Genomic DNA, 12,040 nt, shown 5'->3' on the forward strand with positions numbered 1-12,040 from the left:
CCCTTTCCCTTTTTTGCCTCCCTTTTTTGCCTCTCCTTTTTGCCTCTCCTTTTTGCCGCTCTTTTTTTGTCTCGTGTGCGCCCCATTCGCAGGCCGCCTTGCCCCAGTCAACCCCCCACAATTTGTACCAACCTTGTTCGAAGGTGCACTTGCGCAGCGCACCTGGATGGGTGGCTACTTGCCCGTACTGCACATATGGGCCACCTCTCCGCTGTGGTGAGTCGGTCATGCACCCCCAATTTGAAGCTCGCGGGTACTCGTCATGACGTGCCATTCGTGTACATGGTGCAAAGCGGGCAATATCATATCACACCACAGGTGGGGAGACCATCCTTGGGTGATTCACTGAAGGATGCCCTACTGAAGGTCGCCCTACTCCTGGTCACTTCACCCGTGATCGCTTCACGTTTCACCCCTAATCAGTTCACCCCCAATCAGTTCACCCCTAATCAGTTCACCCCCAATCAGCTCACCCCCAATCAGCTCACCCCCAATCAGCTCACCCCCAATCAGCTCACCCCCAATCAGCTCACCCCCAATCAGCTCACCCCCAATCAGCTCACCCCCAATCAGCTCACCCCCAATCATTTCACCGCAAGGGGGTGAGTGGCCGGCAGAGCCATGAAGGCATTCTCCCCGCGGCTGCGATTAATTTTAAAAGTGTTCCAATTCTCCCGTTCCCGTCTTTTGTTTAGCTTTTGCTTCCTCCTGTTTTCTTCATCGAGAGCATAGATGAGCATCCTTCTGTATATTTCTGCACGCACTAGTCTAGTCCTTTTCCTTGTGTATTGTGCGTAGACTCCCCCAAAAATGTACGACGAGAGATTGCTTTCGATTCTTCTGCGCATGTACTTTTTCTTCAATTTAGCTAGCCGTCTTCTAATTTTGGGTTCTAAGGACCTAATGCCGGGCTTGTGCTGCCCCCTTGGTCTCTCATACTTGCCCCGGAAGTTATACTGCCACATGTACCGGTAGTCTCTCGTAATGGGCTTGTTGATTTGATAATATTTTTTGGCCTTCTCCTCATTCATGTTATGGAGACTCTTCACAATTTTTACATAAAGAATTCTGGGGGAGTAAAACGGGATGAGTTGCTCCACTCCGACCCCGTCAAAGATGTTCTTCACGATGAAGGAGGAGTCCAGCCGTTTCTTGCGTATCTCCACGCAGTAGCCTAGGGGTGGTGAGGCGGTGTAGCGAAGCAAAGGGGTGGTGGAACGCGTCGCAGCGAAGCATAGAGGTGATGGAACGCGTCGCAGCGAAGCAAAGTGCTGAGGGAACGCGTCGCAGCGAAGCGGTGTGGTGTGCCGCCATTTCGACGTGCTCACCCTGAAAAATGGCGAAGGTCTGCTGAGACCTAGACAACTCGTATTTGACCTCCACTAAATCCCCCGCGTGGATCTTTGGCATTTTAAAATTTCGCAGCTTCTTCATTTTGTTCATTTCCTGCAGATGCAAGTTGTGCATGAGCTGTCTGCCAAAAAAATCGTGCATGTAGTTTTTGTAGTAGGGGATAGTTTTCGCCCTTCTCTTTTCCTGTTCATTTTTTTTCGCCACGTTTTCTTCTTCTTGGTCGATGCAGTCGACGTTCGGCCAGTTCCTGGCCGTGTACTCGTTCCCGATGTTGTAGCATTTGAACTTGCTCAGGCTCGTGATAACCTTGGTCCGGATGTACCTCTTTATCTGCGAGGAAGGGGGGGAATGGCGGCGGAGCTGTTCAGTTTATCGTGTTAGAGGTAGTGGGTAGATATCCCTGGTGGGGGGGAGTTATCCCTGGTGGGGAGTAGCTATCCCTGGTGGGGAGTACTTATCCCTGCTGGGTAGTTCGCGTCTCCACGGGGGCGGTTGCTCTTCCGGAGATGCCCCCTGAGCGTACCCCACCGAAGGCTGTTCTCTCACCATTTAACGGAGGGGCGAAATAGCAAAATGGGGAAACGAAAAAGCAGAAGTAGGAAAGGAGCAATTGTTAAAAAGGTGAAGAAGCGAACACTCGTGAAATTAAAATGGCATTCCCCAATTTTGCAAGGCTTTCCTGTTTTTGCGTGAAAGGTTTCGTTGCCCCCTTTTTTAACCCGTTAGAAGCAGCCCCTTCTGTGCTGTGCATGAGGCGGGGGGGGAAAAAAAAAAAAAGGCTGCTCCAGGTGTAGGACGTCGCCCAGGAGGGTATATACACTCGGGGTGCCGAAACGTCGAGCTGCCACACCGCTTCGTAGAAACGAACGATAACTGTTTTCCTCTCCCTTAGCTCAGCGGTTCCAAAAAAAAAAAAAGGGGAGTTTGTTTTATACCCATGGGGGCAGTTCTCATGCAGGAAAGGATTTCTCCACTCCTCAAAAAAAAAAAAAAAAAAAAAGAGGGGCATGATAATACGACGCGGAGAATGCCCCCCAAATGGAGAAGCTGGGGTAGGGCCACCACCTCATATTGCATGTACATGTGTGCATAAGTTCTACATCTTCGCCTACCCCCCACGACTGATAGGTACAAAAAAAAAAAAAAAAAAAAAAGGAAAAAGTGCAACAGCGAGGAGGGGGGGGTTCACAAAATGGTGTACCCGGCATGTATGGCGACGCGGTTAGCACATCGGTACATCTCCGCTTCGATTTGCGTCCATTCCGCGTCCACCCCGCGTCCATCCCACTTCCATTTGCTTCCACCCCGCGTCGCCTCCGCCTGGTCAGTCCCATACAATGTTCCTGAGGAAGTACTTGGCCTGCTCGAACCTGTTGAGCTTCTTAAAAATGACAGCCAAGTTGTAGGAGGCTGAGAACAGGAGGTGTCGCTTGTCGAAGAAAAGGAGATACAGGTTTGAATACTTACTGTTTAAATTGTTGAAATAATTCGCGAGGTTTTTTAGGGGAGTGGCTTGTCCCTTGTGGCCAAAGTAGAGACATGTGTAGCACATGCAGCGATTCATGTTGATCACATGTTCCAAAATAAATTTCCTGTTAAGGTTTAACTTGTTGGAGGAGCAAATTTTTTCCATTTCTTTGTCTGCCAGACGTACTAACCGGATGACACTTAGGTACAGTTTCATGCACTCGGAGAAGTATGACAACTGATGCAGTGCCCTCCCTAAGTTATACAGAATTTCTGCGATGTAAATATATTTGTATGGCTTGTAGAACAGAGAATATCTTTGATACTTTTTTTTTTTGTCAAGGACCTTCTTCTGATATCTCTTGGTGATATAATCGTTCAGGAGGCAGAAGGAGGTCATCATGACAGACTCTCTGTTTTGCACTCGGTAGCCACTTCCGTAGTTGAAGTACGACGTCATGAGGCTGAACAAAAAGTTCAGGTCGTCCGCCACCGTTTCAAATTCGTCCTCCATTTGGTTCTTCCTCCTCCGCTCTGAGCACAGCTTCAGCTTGCTGAACAGGAAATGCTCCTCCTCCAGCTCCTCCTCCGCGGAGTCATCGGTGTTGTCATCGGTGTTGTCGGCGGAGTGAGGGGGTTGGCCGGGCTGGCCGGGCTGGTCACTAGCTTGTCCGTCCGATTGGCCGTCTGACTGAGAATTCTCCTGCGAGTCAGTCACCTGGTCCTCCTGTCCCCCCCTCTGTGTCGCTCCCCCCTTCACCCCCTTCACCTCCTTCAAGCCGCGCTTCCACTGCAGCAAACGCTGCCGATTGGCCTTCCTTCCCTTGAGCAAAAAGGCATACGCGCGAGTGTACTCATGAACGGAGTTCACAATCATACATGACAGGTTGCACACATTTCCAATAAGGTAAATCAAAAAAGGGTTGCTATTCTTACAATGTAAAGTCCTAACTAGGAACAGTCGAAATGTAATTAAAATATTTTTGTACCTAGACTTGGAAATGGATGATAAGTAATTCTGACAGAAGGTACCCGTTAAGACAATATCACTGTAATACTTTAATACCTTATATTCATCCTTTTCCTTTCTCTTAAAAATATACACATCGTTCAGGCATTTTACTTGCTTTTCGAAATTCCCACTTGATATGTATAGTCTGTTCAAAAGCAGGTTGATACGAAAGAGGAAATACTTGCAATCTACATGCTCATTCATTTTACAGAAATTACTGTACTCACTTCTCATTTCCTCCTTGATCATATTGGAGTAGGCATTGTTGAAAAAATAAATTTTTATATTAACAAAAGGGTTACTAATTCTATGTTGTTGGAACTCTTTCTTGACTGACTTCATATATGTGAGGAACTTCATTTTGCTGGATTTTCTGTTTTTTAGATATATGCTCAGGATATGTATAGCGTCCTCGTACATGTTCATCGTCGTCACGATGAAGAAGCACTCCTCTAGGAACAGTAGGCTGAAATAAAGGCCCAGGTAATTTTCGAACGTAAAAAAATTCATTTTTTTCTTCGTCACGAGGAAGGAGAACCGCTTGCTCCGCTTTGGGTGCTCCACTGGTTGCGCCGCCCCCCTTGGGGGACTTTCCTGGGGGGGATCTGCCACTTGGCGGAGAGACACAACTTTCTTGGTGGGGGAGCAACCGGACAACTCACCTCCCTCGCCGCACACGTTACTATGCCCCGGAGGCACGAACAGAGACCGCCACCCCCCCGACTCTGTCTCCCCTTCCCCCACCTTCACGTCTTTTCCCTTTCCTTTCATGTTTATAATGTCCTTCTCCATGGCGGTGTGTATTCGCTTGAAGTCTTGCTCTATCTCGTAGAGGAAGTAAAAGAAGCTGTAGCTGAACTTGTAGAATTTTACCATTATTTTGCTGTTAAATATTTCCGACTCGACTCCCTGCGCGAGTCGCTGAACGTGTCTGCGGAACTGTGTCATGAAGCGGCGAGTGGGAGGGGGGGCGGCAAGAGGAGTGGTGTGAGGAGTGGTGTGAGGAGCGGTGGGAGGGGGAGCGGCGAGAGGTGGAGCGGTGGTGTGAGCACCATTCGCGCCTGTGTTCACCGATTCGCCTGGCGCGCCCCCCCTAGAGAGCACCCGTTGCACGTCGAAGACCAGCACACCCTTGTAGTACAGCCTCGTGCCGACCATCTTCAAATCTTTATGCACAATTTCCAGATTCTCGGGCTTCTTCCCATTTTTGAAAATGTGAAAGGAGGTGGCGAGGAACACCACGTATTCCCTGTAGGTGTGCAGGCTGTGGATCCGCTGCCTGAGTCTTCTGCGCCGACTGGCCTCGCCCACGCAGTTTGCGCGGTGGCAGCGGTAGCGGCGGTGGGAGTGATGGCAGCGGTGGGAGCGGTTATCGCAGTTCTCTCTACTGGCGCAGTTTTCTCTACTGGCGCAGTTCCCTCCTCTGCTACCCCCGATGGACGTTGTACTCTCCCCTGCCCTCCATTTGGAACCGAGAAAGACTAAAGCGTTGTAGAGGTAGAGATACCCCAAGATGCTGAAGTTATACTTAACACAGAAGTAGCAGAAGCAAATATTTTCCCTAAGTTTAATGATATCGTTCACATCCTGGTTGGACAAAAAATTATCATACTTGTAGAAAACGCTGTCCTTCTTTTGATATAAATAGAACATGTGGATAATGTAACTATTGTGAGACAAGTAGAGCAGTAGTTTATTTTTTCGATTCAAAATTTTTAATAGAAGTACTTCTCTCTCTTTATTGCCTAGAGGGTTGGGAATGGAACACATAAATCGGAGTTTCTTCTGCTTAATGCTTAGGAGAATACTTATCGCTTTGTTATGCCTCTTCGTTTTGTGGAGTATATCGATATAAAGTGTTTTAATATCTATTTCGATGTTGTTTTTTTCTAAGTGTTCGTTGTTTAATATATTGACGATTATTTTTTCTGCCTTGTTGAAGTTATGCAGGTAGTAGTAGCATTTGACTAGCTTGTATACTGTGGTGAGGAAATGCACTCCGTTGTCGTATCCCACGAGTGTATCACTACCGGTGCCGCACAGGGAGGGGGTATTATTTGCATTGGCGCTAGAGTAGCTCCTAGCCGCTTCGCCCACACCGCTCACACATCTCACACCGCTCGCACCGCTCACACCGCCCACGCCGCCTCCCCCTCGCAGGACGCCCTTCCTGCGGGCGTAGACGAGTCGGTAAAAATAAATGGCGCTCTCGAACATGCCCCGCGAGTAGTATGCCTCAGCGAGGTGGAAAATGAGATCCTCGAACAGGACGTAGTTTCCCAAAATGACTTGCAAAAAGTAACACTTAGTCAGGTAGCTATAATCTACATTGCCGACCATCAAGAAGGACTTCACAAATTGGGCGAAAATGTCGAGATGGACTTGCTCGCTGCTCATCCTGGTCACCATCGTGTACACAAAAATGCACTCGTCGTACTTTCCGTTTAGGATCTGACTCTGCATGAAAAAGCACATGATGGACTTTTCTTTGTACGACCAGATGCCGGAGCGGCCGTAGGAGCAGCGGAGGGGACGCCCGGCCGCTCCTCCTCCTGCTGCTGCTCCTCCCCCCCTCACCACCCGTAGAAACATATGCTTTAAGAAGTGGTAGCTGTCCTTTGGGTTTCTCATCACCATCAGACAGACACACACGTACAGGTCCACCATGGTGTCGACTTCCCCTGCGTAGGTGTTCCGTAGGAGCAACAGCCACTTCAACGCGTTCTTGTAGTCCTCCAGTAAAAGATACGTAAAGGCTATGTTAAAATATAGGTGCTTCGAAAAATGGTCTAGGTCGTTTATTTGTTCTTTTCCCATCTTTGTGTGTTCGTTTTCCTTCGATGATCCGAGTTGGTCACCATAAATGGGGTTCTCCTCCTTTGGGATGGTGTCCCGATGGTCTGCATTAGGATGGTCTGCATTAGGATGGTCTGCATTAGGATGGTCTGCATTAGGATGGTCTGCATTAGGATGGTCTGCATTAGGATGGTCTGCATTAGAACGGTGGGGACTCCCTTTATAATCGACATCGCCGTGGATGGACCCTCTCATCCGTTTCTTCTCCCTCTTAGCAACCTTTTTCTTATATATTCGTAGCACTTTAAAGAGGCAGTACAAAATGAGGTTGTATTGTTTATCTATCTTACACAACTCAACGATGTTGTACCATGAGAGGTAGTCATTCCTCGAGAGATGCGCTGCAATTAAATAATAATTAATAGCCTTCTTCACACTTTTGTATTCCCTCTCGTGTATCAAGCCTAGGAGATGAAAGGGGTCATGTAGGCTGGGTGCTAGCTTAATCACCTTCTCCAGGATGGTTATGCATTCTTCAAAATTTTGGCTAATGTAGCAACTGTTCGCCTTGTTCATTAACGATTCTACTTCTTTGTTCATTTTTGTTGGTTCAGCGGAGGACGGGGTGGAGGAGGTTCCCTTCCCTCCGTGCCTGCTCCGCTTTGTGTTCCTTTTTTTCTTCCTCTTGCGCGTTTTTTTCCTGCGCAGGGGTCTTCTTCGCAAGGGGTCGTTCACGTGCTTACCAATGCGGTCATCCCTATAGAAGCCTGCCTCCTCATCGTTATAGCAGCCTGCCTCCTCATCGTTATAGCAGCCTGCCTCCTCATCGTCATAGCAGCCTGCCTCCTCATCGTCATGGCAGCCTGCCTCCTCCTCATCATAGCAGCCTGCCTCCTCCGCGCATTCCTCAGAGTAGCCACCCCCCTCCGCATTATCATACCGAAGCAGCAGCAACTCTTCGTCACTTATGGAACTCGACCTGGAGCTACCCTCCTCCGAGGGGAAATTGCTGGAGACATCGCTTTCCCCCTCGAGTCTCTCAAAGGAATACGAGTCATACGTATACACAGCTTTCTCTCCCCTCTCCAGGCACAGTAAGGTATACTCCTCATTGCAGCAAAGGTAACAATATAAGATATTGTTCAAATTTATGTTGCAAATATTTAGCAGTCTCTTTTCAGTGAAGGTGATGTGTGTGCTGTTAAGAGAGTGAGCTATTTTACTTCCAGCCAAGTCGTCACTGCGCACACTGGAACTTACTTCATCAGGTTGACTCGTCCCTTTTTTGTCACTGCTTGGGGGGGGGCCATTTGCTCGCTCTGTCAGCCGGTATTTTTTCACCCTACTTAGGTCATCTACAAATTGGGAAAACCAAGCCGTGCCATGGGAATCGCCATAGCCATCAGCGCAGCCATCAGCGCAGCCATCAGCGCAGCCATCAGCGTAGCCATCAGCGTAGCCATCAGCGTAGCCATCACCATCACCATCGCCATCACCATCGCCACCACCATCGCCACCACCATCGCCACCACCATCACCATCGCCACCACCATCGCCACCACCATCACCATCGCCTTCATCCTTCTCGTCTTTGCCCTGCCCCTCGATGTACAGAGACGGATCGATTTCCTCATCGTTGGCCGAACCCAGGAACAACTTCTTCTGTTTTTCCTCATAACTCTCCATTTTGTTATTAAAGTATAGCAGGTGATCAATTTGGTTATGCAAAATGCTATCGTTCATTTTGTTGCTCTTCACTACTGAGTAGTACTTCATCACTTCCTCGTCTTCCTGTGCGGGGTCACGCTCCTGCTCACTTCCTATGACGTGGGGTCTGCTTCCCCCACCGGGTGCTCCCTCCGCATCGTACCATTTACAGTTATAGTTACCGTCCCCTTGCTCATTTTCAAACTGGGGGTTCTGTTCACACAGCTTGCCCCTCCTCCTCCTTCCTCTAGGGCCTTTCCTACTCACATTGAACAGATGCTCAACAAACGAATCGCTGTACTCGCTGCACTCGTTGTACTCGTTGTACGCGTTGTGCCCGTTATACCCGTTGTGCCCGTTATACCCGTTGTGCTCGCTGTCCCCATGAGCATTCCTCTTTGCATGGGATCCCGTGTCCCTTGCGTTCCTTTCTTCATTTTCGGTGCCAGGCGTGTTATTCATTTTGTGCATAACCGTTTTGGGGGGAAGGGATTTGCACTCGCACAGGTGGAGTGAGGAGATACGAAAGAGACGTTGACAGGAACAGGTCACTCTGTTCGTCCTTTTAATCGCTACCTAATCAGGGCGAATTGGGGTGAATTATTATCTCCTCTCCCCCACCACATGCCACCCCCTCGATACGCAACTACGTGTCATTTGATTAACTCCCCTTTGGAATGCCTAGCATGGTGAAAATTAAACTAGTCACCATTTGAAGGCAGCCAAACGGAGGGCGTAACCTTCTCGCGCGCCGTTCCTTTTTGCGCTACTCTGTTGGGAAAAGGCAGCTAAGTAGCTGCTGAGAAGCTGCAAGAAACCGCTACGCAGCGGCGGAATGCGAGTTTGCTAAGGCACCGTCCCCGAGTGTTACGAATCGAACAATAGCAAGTTAAATCAGAGCATGTTTTTTTTTTTTTTTTTTTTTGTTTTTTTTTTGCTGTAAAGAGGAAAAGTGTGGAGGGTCAGGGGCATGCAACCTTGCATGCATGCAAAGGTAAGCACGAATAAAGATTACGTAGGTGCATACTAACGTGAGGACCTATGCAACGTGCGCGACGTGGTGCCTCCTTGCAGCCCTGTGCAAACATGCATACATGCAAACATGCACTTGCACACGCATGTGTACAGGCATGCGGCCTACTTCCATGGGCTGCCTTTCTCTCCCCCGCCGAACGAGTGCCACAAAAGGTGGCGCTGTACAAGCACGCACGACAGCAGCGCATGGCAGAAGCGCATGGCAGCAGTGCACTATAGGTGTACATGCGAGTATATTCCTAGGTGCACTGCGCCCCACTAGAGGCTTCCTCCCTTGGTTCAAGAACTCCCCCTAGGGGACACTCCTTTCCTAATAATAGGGCAACCCGCTTGCATGACTAAACAGTGACGCCCATGTTAAGCGGTCGCTTTGAGGGGCTGCCCTTAGAGGGCTACCGCTAGCTGGGAATACGGGCAAATGTCGAGCCGTTCCGGCTGCGGAATAGGCGAAAGGATGCGAAAGGATGCGAAAGGATGCGAAATGGGCCCAGGTCGGAGCTCCCGTTGGGGGTGGAAGCAGCATGGTGCGTTGACTCCGCCCGCTTGCCTGCACAGCTGTGGTAGCCACGCGAGTGTACTATCGTGCAACTTTCTAATTTTACGCCCTGGGTGGACAGGGACGGAAAAAGGAGAAAAACACCCTTAGGGCTTTGCGCCCATCGAAATGAGTTTCACTTTCCTGTGACCGATAAATCTGGTGATGCAAAAGGGAATACAAAGAGAAGCAGCGTAAGAGGTGGTGAGGGGTTTATTCTGTTCATTTTTTGTTTCCTTTCGCTTTTTTTTTTTTTTATTACTCCCCGGGTTAAGATTATTCTCCATTGTTCTTGTCCGTCCGCCCGCCCGCTCTTTTTTTTTTTCTTTTTTTTTTGTCCTCTCGTTTTTTTTCCTTTTTTTTGTTCGCTTTAACCGAGAGTGCGCGTTTTTGCCAGCTAGGGGGAAGGCACACCCCTGGTAGGAAAGGGGCCATTTTAACGAAGCACGCATTTTTGCCTACTTTCTTTTTTCCTGTTCGCCGCCCGTTCGTCCGTTCCTTTGTGTGTGTGCGTGTGCACATGGGCAAAAAGGCAGAGTAAATTGGGGCGCGGCAATTTGGCCGTAATTTGGCAGCAATTTGGTTAACACTTTGTCAATGTATTGCCAACATGGTGTCAACATTTTGTCAACAAAATTGTCACCTCTTTGTTACGTCTTTGCCATCTCTTTGTCACCTCTTTGCCATCTCTTTACCATCCCTTTACCATCTCTTTACCATCTCTTTGTCACCTCTTTGCCATCTCTTTGTCAAAATTTTTCCCACACTTTACCAACTTGCCGACTGTTTTGGCTCCCAAACTGAGCGCACCCACCGTATGCACGATTAGACTGAACTCATTTCGCCTAAACTGTGACAACCTCTTTATTTTCCCTCAGCCAACTGACGCATAAAGAGTAAGAGCGAGGTTAGGACGAAGCAAAACGCAAAGGAACATGTGACAATATAATACTGTACAGGGTGTACTAATTGTCGTAAGACAGAGAATTTTTTTTTTTTTTTTTTTTGTATGAACTGTTCATAATTTTTTTAAAGTGACTTTTCCTGCTGGAGTGTGGCTGCTCGCCTCTGACGTCCGTGGTAATGCGAAACAGAAGGGGAAATCACCCACCGCCGCGCGCAAGGACACACGCATGGGTACGCGCATGCTGGATGCGCAGCATGGGTGTAAACTCTTAACCGTACGGACGTACGTGCGCATACTCGCACGCTGTCACGTTGTAACGCTATAACGCTGTAACGCTGTAACGCTGTAACGCTGTAACGTTGTTACGCGCGCCTACCGGGGGTGAAAATTTGCAGCGAGTCCAACCAGAAAGGCAAAGCGCATTTCGCACCCAATTTGCGCGAAGTAGAGAGTATGCAGATGCTTTATCCTACCTTTTTACAAAGTTGATTTTTCGTTGTCGTGAATGTTACTACAGGGGGGTAGCGACGAGTGATTTGTACGTGCCACGGGAAAAGAAAAAAAAAATCATATCGCTCCGCAGGGGGACATACGTATGTGTGTATGAGCGTGTGAGCGTATGAGTGTATAAGTGTACATATTTATGTGTGTATTAATATGTACATGTATTTATGTGTATATGTGTGTATATGCGTGTATATGTGTGTACATGCGTGTACATGCGTGTACATGCGGAAGACTCCAATGTGAGTGTGGCTGCGCATTACAGTGTGCAAATTGTGGAGTGATATATTTGCTGCCTCTTTTGAATGATCCTTTCCGCTTTTCTGAATGTCGAAATTGTTCATTGGTGAGGAGTCCACTTTTACAGTTAGATTACGCGCGAACGTGTGCACATAGCTTTGCAGACGCGTGTGCGCATGCATCAATTGTGTAATGTCTTTGCGATAGATCGCCGCGCACAGTTGAAATCGCAGCGGCGGGGGCAGCGTTTGAAATGCGAGTGCACGGTGTCCATATGAGTATGCATGTATGCATCTTCGCAAGTACTCACATATGCATATGCATATGCGCGTGTGCAAAAAATGGCGGAGAGGACACTCCCCCAGTGTTCGCACTTATTCCACCTTAGACAAAAAAAAAAAAAATAAAATAATAAAAAGTTAGGAAAGTGCAACAAAAAGTAGTACAGCCTTACGTCCATGCGTGCGTGTACCCACTAGTAATT

The 12,040-nt window shown here is 48.4% G+C and overlaps 2 protein-coding genes across 2 annotated transcripts; both read right to left on the reverse strand.

Moving 5' to 3' along the window:
* Nucleotides 1-584: 584 nt before the first annotated feature.
* On the reverse strand, nt 585-1,902 carry PCYB_114660 (50S ribosomal protein L19; the record flags this gene model as incomplete). The annotated part of the gene is made up of 3 exons (XM_004223345.1): nt 585-1,174; nt 1,329-1,683; nt 1,900-1,902. The coding sequence occupies 3 exons, from the start codon at nt 1,900-1,902 to the stop codon at nt 585-587; spliced, it is 948 nt and encodes a 315-aa protein (XP_004223393.1).
* A 775-nt stretch (nt 1,903-2,677) lies between these two features.
* PCYB_114670 (hypothetical protein) lies at nt 2,678-8,797 on the reverse strand (the record flags this gene model as incomplete). Its single annotated transcript, XM_004223346.1, has 3 exons — nt 2,678-4,771; nt 4,937-5,081; nt 5,340-8,797. 3 exons carry the CDS (start codon nt 8,795-8,797, stop codon nt 2,678-2,680), a joined length of 5,697 nt encoding a protein of 1,898 aa, XP_004223394.1.
* Nucleotides 8,798-12,040: the final 3,243 nt, after the last annotated feature.

The sequence above is a fragment of the Plasmodium cynomolgi genome, chromosome 11, assembly GCF_000321355.1.
Source record: "Plasmodium cynomolgi strain B DNA, chromosome 11, whole genome shotgun sequence".
Lineage (NCBI taxonomy): Eukaryota > Apicomplexa > Aconoidasida > Haemosporida > Plasmodiidae > Plasmodium > Plasmodium cynomolgi.